Below are 17,084 nucleotides of genomic sequence, written 5' to 3'. Positions count from 1 at the left end.
CACATTAAAAAAACCCACAAACATATTAAGGGCCTGAACAGAGAGGCCAAAATAAAACTGCTTCGGGTTACTTTGGAGGTATGCTGTTTAAATGACACACACATCTTAAGAGGCCAGAAGCTGTGCCAAAGCTGTGCTCCAGTTCTTAGGACTGGAGCATAGTTTTACCGAGGCTTCTGGCCTCTTTAGGACGCATGCAGCATTTAAACAGCAAACCTCCATAGTGACCTGAAGCAGCTTTATTTTGGCCTGTCTCTTCGGGCCCCAAGTTTCCCTATCTAGGCAAAAGTCAGGTTGAGAATCCTTACTGGCTTCACTGTGCAAATGAGGCCAGAATGTCACCCAGGTGGGTGGGGAACAGTAGTAGTGAGGGCAAGATAGCACAACACAAGTCCCAAATTGCTGTTGGAATCAATGTAAATGGTGGCTTTTATCCCACAAAAGAAAGGGGCCTGGTGATGGCTCAAGACTATGCGAATAGTTGCTGATGACACTGGGTGTTTGCTTGCATCCTCGGAGTAGGATCACATTACACACCCCACTCTCTTCCATGCCAGCATTCTCTGAAGATGCCAGCCACAGCTGCTGGCAAAAGGTCAAGAATGAACTCTTCTAGAACATGGCCACACAGCTCAAAAAACCCACAAAAAACTAAGAACATTGTTACCTGTCCTCTCTTACCTGCAAAACACTGCAACTTTTGAGTTGCAGCCATCTCCTCCCAACACAGCTATTGCTTTGCTAGTAGAAAGTGAGGGGGGTTGAGGAAAAGAGCTGGGCACTCCTCTATATCCCCACTGCTTTCCATCAGAGAGACAGGGGCTCTGTTGGCAGGAAAAGGCTGCAGCTGAAATGTAGACTCTGAAAGGTAAGAGAGGATAGGGACCTTCATCCAGCTTTGTCTTTCATTCAAACCTTGTCCTGCTCCATTACCTATTCAAGATTAAAGCCTTCAGCAAGGGACATTAACCAAAGGAGGCAAAGATGTTTGCACAGCTTTGTCTTTCTAGCATGGATGATGCTCAGCTTGCATGTGTGTTTTGCAGTGGCCTCTGGAGGCTGCAGTTGGAGTAGCAAAGTAGCTCTGCTCTGGGCCCCACAACAAACTCTAACTCCCAGAATTCCATAGCCTTGAGCCAGGGCAGTTAAAGCGGTGCCAAACCGGGTTATCTCTCCAGTGTGGATGCAGCCCAGGATGACACAAACATTGTATTGGTATTTTAAAAACCAGGTTATCTCTCCAGTGTGGATGCAGCCCAGGATGACACAAACATTGTATTGGTATTTTAAAAATTCAAAATTCAAAACAAAACTACAGCCAGAAATACCCATTTTCCCTGTTCTACAGGAGTCCATTAACTTGAAATTTGTATCTTTCTGATTCCATCTCTTGGGTCCTAATTTTGCCCTCTGGAACAACAAATAACAAGTCTACTGCATCCTTTTGAGCCTTCTTTTCCTCCTAGGTTGATCCATCTCTTGTGACTGTTGCACCTTCTTCTCTTCCACTAGGTATCATGTATGGCAGTTGTATATTCATTGCAATGTTTGGCGTCTACATACAGCGCATACAACGCGTTGTATGTGCCTGGTACTATCCGTCCCGGGAGCGGGTAAGTGACATTAATGCACACCCACAAAAGAACACTCACTTCTTCTCTCCAGACAGAAGATGTTACTCCTAGTCCAGAAAAACAAATGACCTGGCCTAGGCTGATCATTTGTCTCTTTTCTCTTTTTCAGCGGTGAGTAACTTGTCTCACTGGCTTAAGCAGTAGATTTGGAAGTGAAGACATTCATAATGTCAGTCTGCATTGGCGCGCTTCCCTAAGGAAAACCCAGAAATGTGGCCAGCTCTAGTTGATTCATAACAACCAACTAGTCCTATCAGCTGCGTTTTCATCCCCATCAGTATCAGGTCTTGGGCAAAGCTAATGGCTCTTCTTTGCCCATTCAGGACCATGCTGCCACATGACATTCTGCATTACATTAAGGGTACATTGTGGTGTAATGGTTTGAGCATTGGGCTTCGACTCTGGAGAACAAGGTTCAAATCCCCACTGCGCCGTGGAAATCCACAGGGTGACCTTGAGCAAGTCATATTCTCTCAGCCTCAGAGGAAGGCAAAGCCCCTCTGCACAAATCTTGCTAAGAAAACCCCATGATAGGGTTGTCTTAGTGTTGCCATAGCTCGGAAACAATTTAAAGTCACATAGCAACAACAAAGGTCCCAATAATATAGGTACAATAACATCCAAAATCAGACACCCCTTTGTTAAGCAAAGAACATTGAATCACAAGAAAAGCCTCCATGCTGTTGCATAAGGAAAATATTTGGCAAAACATGCCAAACATACTCACAGTTTAAAAAAAATGTTTTAGATTTGTTGGCAGTCAAAACCTCAAACAATAAAGTCCCAGTCCATTGGTTCTCATTGGCTCCCTCTTTAGGATTCTCCTGTAGTGGTTAAAATGTAGTATTTTCACATCCAGGAAACATATTCAGGGGTATCCGTATTGACCACATAGTTGACCATATAGCAAAGTACAATAACATCTTTTTTTAAAAAAAGTGGAAGTACGTTTGGCATGTTTTACCAAAACAGCACCCAAAATTTTCCTAATGTAAAAGCATGGAGGCTTCCCTTGAGAGCTTCAATGTTCTCTGCCTAACAAAGGGGGCTGTGACCCCACAAAGGATGGAGGCATCTTGGATCTCCAAAGAAGTACCTTTTTGTATTGCTAACAGAATTCAGAATTTATCTCCTGGACTTTGGAATGCTTTTATCCCAGTGCCACATGGCCAGAAGGAGAAGGGTGTCTCCAAATCATGGACCCTCTCAGTTACCTTTTTGTATCTTGTCCTCATACTGCTTAATCCTCTGGGCAACTTCATCCATTTGCTCACCCTGGTTTTCCTCCCTTTCTAGGAGCGGGTGTCCTACCTCTACAACACCATCCTGACTCGAAGGACAAGCTTGTCACAAGCCATACTTAAGGCTGTAAGGGAGCGGTCGGCAGATGGGGGTCATAGGAATATATTCCTCATCTTTGCAGCAAAGTAAGTTGGAGTGGCTGGATCTCATGCATACAGGATCTACTCTGTGTGTGCAATTTTCCTAGAACCTTAAATATCCTGCACTCAGAACCTGGTGTCAAAAGTATATACAGCTGGCCCTCCATATCCACAGATTTTTTATCTGTGGATTCAAGCATCCACAGATTGAAAGTGTTCTAGATATATAAATATAAATTCCAAAAAGCAAATCTTGATTTTGCCATTTTATATAAGGGACATCATTTTATTATGCCATTGCATGTAATGGCACTTGAGCATCCACGGATTTTGGTATCCATAAAGGATCCTGGAACTAAACCTCAGTGGATACCAAGGGCCCATGGTACTAAGAAATAAAGTAACCTGAGCTCATGAACTTGACAGATCAGCTTGGATGGAGCTATGTGGGAAGGGCAAAATGAGGCTCCCCCAAATAGGTATTCTGCCTCCCCACTGAAAACAACCATGGTGCAGTTGTTTGAATGTTGTTGATGAACTCTGGTAGCTCTTGTTCTTGTGTGCCGTCAAGTCATTTTGGACTTATGGCGACCCTAGGACAACTATCACAGGGTTTTCAGGGGCTGAGAGTGTGTAGTTCACCCATGTCCATGGCCAAACGGGGAATCAAACCCTGAACTCCAGATTCAATAATATCCAAAGAATTATATCTTTATAAGGTCGACCAAAACGCACAATTACATGTTGCAAGCTTTCAAAGAGCCTTATCACACGTGGGGGGTTTGCAGCTCAGATCCGCAGTCACTCCTGTTCTAATAACGTGAAACGTGATGGTTTTTCACACAAGATCTGGAGTCACTCCTGTCTAGCAATGCGATTTCACGTTAAAACATGACTTTACCACACCTGGTTGCCTTTCCGTTGCCCTTCCGAATCGAGGGGGAAGCGGAGTCAGTTCGATTCCAGACAAGTCACGTGATGAGGACTGAAGACTAGGGATAGTACAGTATAGGGATTCTGTTAGTATACCGTCTAACCTGTTGCTTAACAGACTCCCTATCTGAGCTGACACAGCGGCATTTGACAGAATAGATCACAACATCCTCTTGGAATGCTTGAGAGAGTTAGGAATTGGAGGTATTGCATTGCAGTGGTTCGGTTCCTTCCTCTCGGGCAGGTTCCAGCAGGTGATGCTCGGGGACAGTTGCTCCTCAACAACCGAGCTTAATTGTGGCATCCCTCAGGGTGCCATCCTGTCCCCAATGCTATTTATCATTTATATGAAGCCGCTGGGAGAAATCATCCATAGACATGGGGCGGGTGTTATCAGTACGCTGACGACACCCAAATATATTTCTCCATGTCTGGGACATCAGCAACAACGACAGATGGCATTTCTCCCCTCAATCAGTGTCTTGAGGCAGTAATGAACTGGATGAGGGAAAACAAACTCAAGCTGAATCCAGACAAAACAGAGGCTCCTAAACCAGGTATTGGGCTGCAACCTCCAGTCGTAGAGGGGATCACACTCTCCTCAAAGGACTGTGTTCACAGTCTGAGGGTGCTTCTTGATCCATCGCTTCAGATGAGAAATCAGGTGAATGCGACGGTCAAGAGCACCTGCTATTAGCTTTGGCTGATATGCCAGCTGCACCCTTTCCTGGAATTGGATGACCTCAAAACTGTAGTACATGCACTGGTAACCTCAAGACTTTACTTTTGCAATGCGCTCTACATGGGGCTACCCTTGTGCCTAGTCTGAAAATTTCAATTGGTACAGAATATGGTGGCCAGGTTGATCACTGGAACATCTAGTGACCATATAACACCAATATTAAAGTCACTCCACTGGCTGCTTATTAGTTTTCAAGCACAGTACAAGGTGTTGGTTATTACCTTTAAAGCCCTACATGGCTTGGGCCCAACCTGTCTAAGGGATCGCCTACTTCCATATAATCCGCCCCGTACTCTCAGGGAAGAATTTATTGCAACCTATAAAAACTAGACTGTACAATTTCCCAGAGGGACTTTTCTGCAACCGCTCCCAGTCTATGGAATGGTCTGCCGGACAAGATCCGTCAAATGACCGACTTAGACAGCTTCAAGAAAGCTATCAAGACAGACCTCTTCCGGCAGGCCTTTCCAGAATAAACTACTCGGCCATGTGGTGATTGCCCCCTCCCACATTATATTATGACTCTGCCACTTTTATTGGTTTTAATTGTTATGTAATTTTAAATTCTATTTTGTTTAATTGTCTTTTAAGGGGGGATATTTTGTATATGTGGTTATATACAACAAAAAGCGAGATAGAAATACAAGTTTTATTATTATTTTTTATAAAGGCAACATGGCATAGACATCCCGCTGGCCAAAATGTCACCATATTTTAGCATGAAGTTCTTCCTGCCAGTAACGAAAGCATAGGAAGAACTTTCTGAGAGTAAGGGCTGTTCATGAGTGAAATACACTCCTTTGGAGACTGGTGGAGTCTCCTTCTTTGGAGGTCTTTAAACAGAGGCTGGAAGGCCATCTGTCAGGGTGCTTTGATTAAGAGTTCCTGCATGGCAAAGTGGGGATGGACTGGATGTCCCTTGGGGTTTCTTCCAACTCTGTGATTAAACTTTTTGGAAGAGGAAAAATCCCTGCACAAAAGCTAAGAAACCACTTAAAGAGGGCTTGTCCATGCATCCCAAACTGGCATCTCACCAGGGCCATGTTCAAACACAGCAGGGCCTAAGGCTCCCCACCCTTGCCATGAGTGTTAGAAAAATAGACTTTCAAATTGTTTAAACTGACCATCTCAGAAAGTGGTATTTGCCGCTCACAGAGGCACCCACTAATGCTGGCCTGGGGTAATTTCTCTCTGTGTTTCCTTTGCAGATTCCCGTTTTGCACATGGTTGGTGAAGAAGCTGGGCGTGCATGAGTCGTACTGCATGGGCTGTGGGAAAATCCAGGAGGGGAAGGCCAGCCAGGAGTTTGTTAGGTGCATCACGCCAGCATGCCGAGGTGGGAAAATAGGACAGGGCACTGGCTTCACTTGGGGGGGGGGGGCAGAGGGGATGTGGTGACAACCTAAGAATGTGTGACACATCACTGCTCCTCATACACTTGTCTTTGGGCAGAAACAGACTATGACATTCACCTGTGTTCCTTTAAAATGCAGAACAGATTATGTGAGTGGTGCAAGGGTCAGGAGAAGGAGAAAGTATGGGCCCTAGTTTTATTTAAATTAATATTTCAAATTTAAAAAAATATTCAAATTTTACCAAAGTTTCACTTTAAGCACATGGAAATATCACTTTGTAAATACATTTAGGCTGTGCGTATGATATTGTACTGTTGGCCCTATGGATTTTTTATCCACGGAGTCAAGCATCCACGGATTGAAAATATTTTTTAAAAAGTATAAATTCCAAATAGAAAATCTTGTGTTTTCCTTTTATATAAGGGACATGGTTTTATTATGCAATTATATTTAATGGGACTTGAGCATCCACCGATTTTGTTATCCACGGGGGATCCTGGAACCAAACTCCAGCAGATAGCAAGGATGCACTGTAATAAAAAGTAGAATTTTAATTGTGCTTATTGTTTATGTCACAACTAACATTCAGTGGTGTATGGGAATTACGATTTCTGAATAACATTAATACAAAAATATTACTAAGGATTCTGTATAGTGTGGTCTGGGAGAAGATCAGTAAAGGGGGTGACACCATGAGTTACCACAGCAGGTGACACCAACCCTAGGGATGCCACTGGGACAGGGCACAGGTCGTTTGGAGGCACAGGTTGGGGCCCTGTCTACCTACAAAGGGAGAAGGTTGCATCTTCTTTGAGGGAAATGGGAGAATCACACAGCTAGTTGTCCAAAGTTGGTGCTCATCTGAATCTCACACACAAAAAGGCAGGTAGCTGATGCTCCATTGTAACTCACCTCGTTCTCTGGTGGATGGAGGGTGACATTTTGGATACAAATACAATGGCACTCACAGTCATAGAATCATAGAGTTGGAAGAGACCCCAGGGGCCATCCAGTCCAACCCCCCTTCTGTCATGCAGGAACTCTCAATCAAATAACCCCCGACAGATGGCAATCCAGCCTCTGCTTGAAGACATCCAAAGAAAGAAGCTCCACCATCCTCTGAGGAAGTGTGTTCCACTTTCAAACAGCCCTTACTGTCAGGAAGTTCCTCCTAATGTTGAACTGGAATCTCTTTTCCTAGAGCTCACATCCATTGCTCCAGGTCTTAGTCTCTGGAGCAGCAGAAAACAAGCTTGCTCCCTCCTCAATATGGGTCTGAACATTTGAATTTCATACCCTCAAATATTTTACAGATGAAAACAAGGACACACCTGGCCAAGCAACATCAGAAGGTGGCTAAGATGGCAAGAGTTATTAATGAGGAAGGATGCACAACTAAGGAGAGGGCACAGCAGTTTACTTTTGCCTGAGTCTACTGGGAAGGGCAAGACTCTCCCTGCTTAGTTAATTGAGAATAAAATACTTTTGAGTTTTGAATTTAGTTTGCAGCCACTAAAGTAAGCTTATGCTAAAGTGGAGGGGGGCAGTGTAAGTATAAGAGAGAAACCGGGCCATTTTAAAAGCAGCTGAAAAAGTGGGGTGACAGAGTAGGCATGGCTAAAGTAGGATGAGCTGTCCATTCCAACTTGGGACAATTGGAGCAAATGGAAGTGTAGATGGTGATGGCGCTGTTATCTGGATGGTACCCTTATGAGTTTATCACATGGTGGGAGTTTATCCCATGAATATCCCCCAAAATTATGTAATTACGTGGAACAATTTCACATGACGTCGCACAAAACCCGCTGTTAAAGTAGTCACAAAGAATGCACATCTTTTTACTTTCGGGATTTCAGCGATGATGCATTTCTGATATCACTTTATTGTGCAGTAAGAAAAGTAAATTTTACAAACTCAGGCTTTCTTTAGAGAAGGAATTGCAAAGATGTCCACTTATGGACCATTTAGAGTTGCTGAGCTAACAAGGAAATGTGGTCTTGTCAGTAATATCTCCTCCTCTGGGAATTAGATGCCAGAAGAGACGATTAACAGGTGATATCATAGTCCTGTTTAAATATTTGAAGGGATGTCATATTAAGGAGGGAGCAAGCATGTTTTCTGCTGCTACAGAGAATAGGACACAGAACAATGGATGCAAGCTCCAGGAAAAGAGATCCCACATTAGGAGGAACCTCCTGACAGTAAGGGCTGTCTGACAGTGGAACACACTCCCTCAGAGAGTGGTGGAGTCTTCTTCTTTGGAGGTTTTTAAATAGAGGTTGGATGGCCATCGGTCAGGGGTGCTTTGATTGTGAGTTCCTGCATGGCAGAATGGATGGTCTTTGAGGTCTCTTCCAACTCTATGATTCTGATTCTATCATCAGGTACTTTTCTCCCACCTTCCTAGGTATCTACTGCCCTGACTGCTATAAGCTCTTGAACAACATGTGTTCCATCTGCATGGCTCCCCTCACCTACCAGGGAGATATGGATGAAGAAATGTAAGTGTATGCATTATAAGCGCTTTTGTTGTTCATAATTTGCCTGTCCAAAGGAGGGTGACCAAAATAGAGAAGGGTCTGGAAACCAGGCTCTATGAGGAGAGATGTAGGGAGTTGGGCATGTTCAGCCTGGAGAAGAGAAGGTTAAGTGGTGACATTATAGCCTTGTTTAAATATTTGAAAGGATGTCATATTGAAGATGGAGCAAGCTTGTTTTCTGCTGCTCCAGAGAGCAATGAATGCAAACTCCAGGAAACGAGATTCCACCTCAACATTAGGAAAAACTTCCTGACAGTAAGAGCTATTCAATAGTGGAAAATGCTGCATCAGAGAGTGGTGAAGTCTCCTTCACCAGATGTCTTTAAACAGAGGCTGGATGGCCATCCCTTGGGGTGGGAGGGTGCTTTGATTGTGAGTTCCTGCATGGCAGGGGTTGGACTGGATGGCCCTTGTGGTCTCTTCCAACTGTATGATTCTATGATCCAATGGATTCAAATTACAAGAAATGAGATTCCACCTAAACATTAGGAAGAACGTCCTGACTGTAAGAGCCATTTGACAGTGGAATAGACTACCTCAGAGGTTTTCTCACTTTAGTGCTTTAGTTGTGTTTCCTCCATGGCAGCAGATTGAACTATATGGCCCTTGTGATTTCTTCCAGCGCTATGATTCAATATGGAGCCATGATACTTTAGAACTGGCCTCTGGCACCATGGAATGCACGCAAGGCTTTTAAAGTGGGACAGGTTTTGATAGAGTAAATATACACAGCAGACTGAAAGCTGTTCTCTGTGTACATGAGCATAAGGAGGTACCTTCCAGAGTCGGCAGCAACAGCTTTGCTTATGAGAGAGGAGGTGTTAAAACCTGACTCTTGTTCTTTGCATCTATGAAGGAGATGTTGCGTGGAAGAGAACATACTATCCATTGGTGCATGCCTTTATCTGTTTACCTCTGTGTCGGGCTGAGCAGCGGCAGAGTATGGAATGTCTCCATGCATCTTGATTGCTCAGTGACAGAACGCTGAAGGACAGCTCAGTCTGACAAGAAAAATCTTGTGTGTGTGTTTGTGTGTGTTAAGAGCTGCCTTGGGTCCCAACTTGGAAGAAAGGTGGGATAAAAATAAAATAAATAAATAATGGCCTTGTTCCCACTACGTTTAAATCGAGATCGGGATCTGCATTAAACGGGCATGGTTCCCACTGAATCCGATTTCAGAAATTGATTCAGAAAGGGGGGGCCATGCTTTTTGCCCTTTTTTGCCCATTTAACCTGCATCAAAAGACGCTGGTGAAATGGCATGTTTTGTTGGGCTGAATTGTTGGGCAGCTGGCATGGCATGGCCTCTCCTTGCCCCAACATCCCCGGCCCGGCATCCTTACCAGCTTCTTTGGCCGCTGACCAGCTTCCCTGTGGCCTTTTAAAAAATTTCCCATAGCTAGGGAGGCAGAAAGGAGGTCACAGAGAAGCCGGAAGCCTTGCGACCTCCTTCCCGGCTTTCCCCCGGCTTCTCTGCAACCTCCTTCCAGCCTCCCTGGCCACAGGAAATTTTTAAAAAGGCGCAGGGTATGCAGTCAGTCGCCAAAGAATCTTAGAATCACAGGATCATAGAATTGGAAGAGACCACAAGGGCCAAGAAGTTGGTAAGGAGGCTGGGCCGGCAATTTTGGGGCCAAGAGAGACCAGAGATGGGCCGGGCCATCAAGCTGCTCCCTGCCAGCCAATTCCTGAACCGATTCCTGAAACCGGCGCAAACATAGTGGGAACTACGTTTTTTTTTCAGAACTAGTTTCAGGAATCGATTCAGGAAACTGATTTTCTGGTAAGTGGGAATGAATCTTTTGAAGCTGAAAGAAGGTGCAGAGCCTAAATTCATATGGCCCTGATTTCATTTGGAGATGGTGTGGTGTCACATGCCCATAGAAAGGGAAAAGGAATGGGTAGGTAGTAGAGAGTAGAGAGAACATGAGTCAACAGTGCGATGCGGCAGCTAACAAGGCCAATGCAATTCTAGGCTGCATCAATAGAAGTATAATGTCTAGATCAAGTGAAGAAATAGTGCCACTCTATTCTGCTCTGGTCAGGCCTCACCTGGAATACTGCGTCCAGTTCTGGGCACCACAATTTAAAAAGGATGTTGAAAAACTGGAGTGTGTTCAAAGGAGGGCCACCAAAATGGTGAAGGGCCTGGAAACCATGTCCTATAAGGAACGACTGAGGGAGCTGGGGATGTTTAGCCTGTAGAAGAGAAGATTAAGAGGTGATATGATAGCCCTGTTTAAGTATTTGAAGGGATGTCATATTGAGGAGGGAAGGGAGCAAACTTGTTTTCTGCTGCTCCAGAGACTAGAATGCGGAACAATGGATGCAAGCTACAGGAAAAGAAATTCTACCTCAACATTAGGAGGAACTTCCTGACAGTGAGAGCTTTTTGACAGTGGAACAAACTCCTTTGAAGTGTAGTGGGGTCTCCTTCCTTGGAGGTCTTCAAACAGAGGCTGGATGGCCATCTGTTGGGGATGCTTTGATTGTGATTTCCTGCATGGCAGAATAGGGTTGGACTGGATGGCCCTTGCGGTCTCTTCCAACTCTATGATTCTATGTTTCTATGAGATGACCTAAATACCCTAAAGGGATCAGATCATGTCTGATCTTGGAAGCTAAGCGAGGTCAGCCCTGGTTAGTACTTGGATGGAATGCCAACAAATACACGGCAATGTAGGTGGTATTTCTGAGGAAGTGACTGGCAAAACCACCTCTGAGTATTCCTATCCTAAGAGAATGCTATAAAATTCATGGAGTTGCCATAACAAACAGGCGGCTTGAAGGCACATACCAGGGGAGGGGGTCTTTCAGAGTCCTGCCTGCTTTGGCTCCACTCCCTGCCAGATCTAACCTATCCAACGCCAGTGTGTATCCACTCTGATGCCACAACAAACTACCATTCCTAGAATTCGATAGCATGGAGCCATGGCAGTTAAAGTGGTGTCAATCCAGATTATTTCTGCGCTGCGGATGGTGCCATGGAAACCCCAAACAACATGGCCTGTGGTCAGGGATTCTGGGAGTCAAAGTTGCATACATTTGAAGAAGCAAAGGCTGAAAGCCACTGCTTTAAAGGGATGCTTCTGGTTCTCTTCCCATCCAGGGATTCCAGTGACGAAGAAACCATGACACTGTGGACCAGTGCAGTGCATGCGCTTCAAGGGACTCCAGACAAAGAACGCCAGAAGCAGCGGAGGTTGCTGAAGGCTCGGATCGAGCGAGCCGTGAAAGGACGTGGGGCCTGCCGTCGCTTGCCCCCCGAACTGGCCAAGAAAATTCTGGACCAGTTGAAGGAACAGGAAGGAGATGAGGACGAGGAGGACAGTGACGGTGAGGGTGACACAAGCTCCAGCACAGAAGGCAGCAGCACCTCTTCCTCTGGATCTGAATCCAGGTAAGCAAAACAAAATGATGGGAACAACCACTTTTTAAAAAACCTCATTTTCTGCACAACACAGCCTCTGTCTAGCTGAAAAGAAAGCTGAAATGATGAAGCCATATGCACATATATATACACACTAACTGAGCCTCCAAGTTTTATTCTCAACCTATCCAAAGGTCATGGCAAAATCCCTAATTTTGGCCCCCAAACCTGACTTCTACTTATACGAGTCCAACTTATAGTTGAGTATATACAGTACTTGGCCATATAACTTGACCTCTTACAGGTTTCAAGGATGGATTTGGGGGCAAAAATTACAGATTTTGATATGACCTATGGATAAACTGAGGGTAAAACATAGGCGTGCATAGCCAAGAATCTAGAGGATGAAGCAAAAGAAAACAAGGCCAAAGAACTTTTAACAATCCAGCAGGCATAACTGTCCTCCCACTTAAAGATGGGATGGATGAAAGAGTAGAGAGGGATCAGTGCTTCCAAGACAGACTTATACTCTTGCCTTTCACCAGGGGATGCTTCCTTTTTAAATAAGAGTTAAGGTACATTGACCCATGGATAAGTCAATTAATGCTGACCCTCTTCTTCAGATGCATTTAAAATGTCCCAGTTTCATTCTCCTCCTCTCACTTTCTCCATTTGTCCTCATTTTATTTCAGTGGCTGCAAACTGAGCTTGAAGTGCAAAACCAGTTTGATGCCATTTAACAAAAGGGAGTGGAAAGGAGACGGTGGAATCTTGCCCTTCCATGTAGAACTGTGGCGGCAGCTCTTTAGCTCATGTGTTTTCCTCATTAATAATTTTTGCTGTCTTGATCACACGTTGATGTTGTCGACATACCAAGGTTTCCATCTGTGAAATGTTGGAGAATATGAAATAGATTTAGGCCCTGGTTGCAAAGCTCCCAGGCAGAATAATAGAATCATCCTCAATGTGACAGCCCTTCAAATATTTAAATAGGGCTATCCTATTGCCTCTTAACACTCTCTTTTCCAAGCTAAACATAACTAGTTCCCTAAGTCTCTCCTCATAGGGCATGTTTCCAAACTTTTCACCATTTGGACAGCTTGTCAACATCCTTTCTGAATTGTGAAGCCCAGAACTGGATGCAGCAGTATTCCAGATGAGGCATGACCAAGGCAGAATAGAGTGGCACTACAACTTCCTCCCTTGATCTAAGGCACTATATTTCTATTGATGCAGCCTAGAATCACAGTGGCCTTTTTAGCTGCTGCATCACACTGTTGACTCATGTTCAACTTGTGGTCTACTAGGACTCCTAGATCCTTTTCACATATAGTCTTGTTAAGCCAGGTGTGACTCATCCTGTATCTGTGCGTTATAATTTTTTCTGCCTTACGTTTCAGTGTAGTACCTTACATTTCTCCCTGTTGAAGTTCATTTTATTAGTTTTGGCCCAGCTTTCTACTCTATTAAGCTCATTTTGAATTTTGATCCTCACCTCTGGGCTATTAGCTGCTACTCTTAAGTTGGTGTCATCGGTAAATTTGATCAGCATGCCCTCTATTCTTTCATCCAAGTCATTGATAACTAGGGATTTGCGGGTGCCTGCCTCCCATTTATCTTTCCAGAGGGAGGCAAATAATGCTTGCACCCTACTGAGGTGGGCCTTTGGCACCTGCCTTGCTGTACAAACAGACTTTCAACTGGATAGCTGTTTATTTCCCCAACCCAGCTCCCAGGTTTCTGTTTTTATGCTTCAAATCTTGCATGCTTTTATTCATTCTAACATTTTTGTGCCTGTTCTCTTTAGTAGGATAAGTACACAAAGTACTTGTGGGTCAGGTATTTAGCCTCCTTGAGTCCCATTCTTGGGGGAAAGGCAGAATTCTGTGTAGATAGATAGATAGATAGAAACCATTGGATTGTGCCTCCCCCTGCAGTGTTTCTGAGTTGCTTCATCCATGGTCTTCTGTTGATATTTGCCTTGAAAATAATTCTCGAGTTATTTGTTTGACATTTAATGTGAGCAGCCCAGGTGCTCCGAGGGGGGAAATCAGGATATTAAAGGATTATATTACTGTGTTTGTTTGATGTGCACCCTGCCTTTTCCCCAAAAGATAGGGTACAAGGCAGTTGATTCAAAAATAACTAAATATGCCATGATCCCCCTCCTGCCTGATTTTTTTTTTCCTTCTGACAGCCTCGATTTCAGCTACCAAAAAAAGGCTGAGACCAGCGGCAGTAGCAGCGAGGAACTGGAAGAAGTACGAAGCGATAAAAGACATCCCTCTAAGAAATAGACACACCGAGAAAGCAAGAACATGCCCCCTTACCCTCAGAAAAAGGGGATGCTTTTATGAGATTATTAAATTAATTATTATATATCAGTGAGTCTATGATTCAGATAATATTCAGTAACTTGTGGAGTAGAGTATCTCCCTAATCCTGACCCTTATCCTGATTTGGCTGGGATCATCCTAATGAACCTTCTGCTTATCCCACTTTTACAACAACTTTTAAAATGTTCCACTTTCCCCCTTTGTCCTAAGCTTACTTTACTTGCTGTGAATTGATTTCAAACTGCAAAAGTATTTTGTACTCAGTTCATTCAGTAGGAGAGAGAAGAAGAGAGGAGGTGGAAAGGTGTCCTTCCCAGGAGGCTCAGGCAAAAGCAAACTGCTGCAGCCACTCTTAGCTTGTGTCTTCTTCCTCATTAATGACTTTTGTCAACTTGATTGCTCTCTGATATTGCTTGGCTACACTTACCTTAGAATCCTAGAGTTGGTAGAGAGATCCAGTCTATCCACATTCTGCCATGCAGGAACTCTCAATCAAAGCATCCCCGACAGATGGCCATCCAGCCTCTGCTTAAAGACCTCCAGAGAAGGAGGCTCCCCACTCTCAGAGGGAGTTTGTTCCAATGTTGAACAGCCCCTACTGTCAGGAAGTTCCTCCTAATGTTGAGCTGGAATCTTTTCCTGTACTGTAACATGCATCCATTGCTCCATGTCCTATTCTCTGGAGCAGCAGAAAACAAGCTCAATATGGCACCCTTTCAAATATTTAAACAAGATTACCATATCACCTCTTAACCTTCTCTTCTCCAGGCTAAACATCCTCAGATCCCTAGGTCTTTCCTCACAGGGCTTCATGGTTTCCAGACCTTTCACCATTTTAGTCACCCTTCTTTGGACACGCTCCAGTTTCTCAACATCCTTTTTGAATTGTGGTGCCCAGAACTGGACACAATATTCCAGGTGGGACCTGACCAGAGCAGAATAGAGGGGCACTATTACTTCCCTTGATCAAGACAATATACCTGTATTAATGCAGCCTAGAATTGCGTTGGCCTTTTTAGCTGCTGGATCAGTGTTGATTCATATTCAACTTGTGGTCTACTAGGACTCCTAGATCCCTTTCACATGTCGTCTTGTTAAGCCAGATGTCCCCCATCCTATATTTGTGCGTTTCATTTTTCTCCCCAAGTGCAGTACCTTACATTTCTCCCTGTTGAAATTCATTTTGTTAGTTTTGTCTATTCTATTAAGGTCATTTTGAATTCTGATTAGCTCCTCCTAGGTTTCACCTGTTAAATATTGGAGAGCATGTTGATCTGCCCCATGGGAGCCATATCCCAAGGAAAGAAATTTGTCCCCTTTGAGCAGAAGGAAGAGGGCATATCACATGCAACTCTCCACCCCAGGACTTTGGGGGATAAACCCAGGGTCTGCCCTTGGCAAAATGAGCAGGAAACAATTCCCCCGAAGCTGTAGCAGGGTGGGGTTACCACACTTGGGAGTCAGTCACATTTTATTTAAATAGTGGCTGGGAGTGAAATATACCTGTCGGACTACTGGGTTGAAAAATCTCACAGCTCTACTGTTTTCACATTCCTTCACTGCCCCAGAGGAACTTGTGTGGCAAGTCAGAATGTGACCGACAGAATGGTGGTGCCTTTCATAGCAGGATTGTCCACTTTCAGGCCTTACTCGCCTTTCAGGGCTGGCCAGCCCCAGATGTTTTGCTGTCTGAGGCAAAGGACAACCTTCCTTCAGATCCACCCCACAGGACTGAATGGGCCCTTTAATTTAACTTCAACAGGGTATGTAGCACCCACACAGACAGACCTCAGGCCTCCAAAAGGGAGGAATGGTTCAGAAGAAGAGCCGCATACTCTCCAATTCTCCTGATTTAGCAGGAACCATCCCCATTAATCCTGTGATTCCACTTTTTGCTCTGCTTTTTAAAATGTCCTGGTTTCTTTTTCCTTCTCCCATTTCCAACTTCATTCTACAATCATAGAAACAGAGAGTTGGAAAAGACCTCAAGGGCCATCCAGTCCAACTCCATTCTGCCATGCAGGAACTCACAATCAAAGCACCCCTGACAGATGGCCATCCAGCAGCTTCTCCAAAGAGGAGACTCCAACACTCTTTAAGGGAGTGTGTTTCACTATTGAAAAGCTCTGTCAGAAAGTTCCTCCTAATGTTGAGGTGGAATTTCTTTTCCTGTAGTTTGAATCATTGTACTCTCTGGAGAAGCAGAAAACAAGCTTACTCCATCCTCAATATGAGGATGCACAACGAAAAAGCTTACTTCAGTTGCTATTTAAATTGAGTTCAAATTAGTTTGCTCCCGATAAAGTAATCTGGGGAAGAGGTGAGGATGGACAGAATCTTGCCCTTCCCAGCTCAGGCAAAATCAAACTGTTGTCACCTCACCTGGCTTTGTGTGTTCTTCCTCATTAATAATTTCTGTCATCTTGAGTACATTATGATGTTGCCTGGCCACATGTGTCCTCTGAAATATTGGGATGTTTGGAGCTGACATCTGAGACAGTTGAGAGGTCTGCAGCCACAAACTGACTCCCTGTGAACAACTGGATGTGCTTTTTCATAGAATCATAGAGTTGGAAGAGACTACATGGGACATCCAGTCCGACCCCGTTCTGCCATGCAGGCACTCACAATTAAAGCACCCCCAAGAGATGGCCATCCAACCTCTGTTTAAAAACCTCCAAAGAAGGAGACTTCACCGCTCTCCAAGGGAATGTGTTCCACTGTCGAACAGATCTTACTGCGAGGAAGTTCCTCCTAATGTTGAACTGGAATCTCTTTTCCTGTAGCTTGCA

The 17,084-nt window shown here is 44.4% G+C and overlaps 2 protein-coding genes across 2 annotated transcripts in view; one reads left to right on the top strand and one right to left on the bottom strand.

Annotated features, from left to right (window-relative positions):
• DCST1 (DC-STAMP domain containing 1) overlaps positions 1 to 1,022 on the bottom strand; it is a 44,075-nt gene extending 43,053 nt beyond the window's left edge. Inside the window, exon 1 of the mRNA XM_089483225.1 lies at positions 934 to 1,022. The gene's annotated coding sequence lies outside the window, so the exon portion shown is untranslated. The remainder of the gene's footprint in view (positions 1 to 933) is intronic.
• The window catches only part of DCST2 (DC-STAMP domain containing 2), a 28,277-nt gene extending 14,014 nt beyond the window's left edge, over positions 1 to 14,263 (top strand). Inside the window, exons 11-16 of the mRNA XM_089483605.1 lie at positions 1,513 to 1,613; positions 2,931 to 3,061; positions 5,900 to 6,027; positions 8,454 to 8,547; positions 11,696 to 11,986; positions 14,154 to 14,263. Of these exons, the coding sequence (XP_089339731.1) occupies positions 1,513 to 1,613; positions 2,931 to 3,061; positions 5,900 to 6,027; positions 8,454 to 8,547; positions 11,696 to 11,986; positions 14,154 to 14,253 (845 nt within the window). The 3' untranslated portion in view covers positions 14,254 to 14,263. The remainder of the gene's footprint in view (positions 1 to 1,512; positions 1,614 to 2,930; positions 3,062 to 5,899; positions 6,028 to 8,453; positions 8,548 to 11,695; positions 11,987 to 14,153) is intronic.
• The last annotated feature ends 2,821 nt before the right edge of the window (positions 14,264 to 17,084 follow it).

The sequence above is a fragment of the Sceloporus occidentalis genome, unplaced genomic scaffold, assembly GCF_023333645.1.
Source record: "Sceloporus occidentalis isolate IW3139 unplaced genomic scaffold, rSceOcc1.0.p SCAF_20, whole genome shotgun sequence".
NCBI lineage: Eukaryota > Metazoa > Chordata > Lepidosauria > Squamata > Phrynosomatidae > Sceloporus > Sceloporus occidentalis.
The sequence above is the reverse complement of the archived record's forward strand: the minus strand, read 5'-3'. Positions and strand labels throughout refer to the sequence as shown.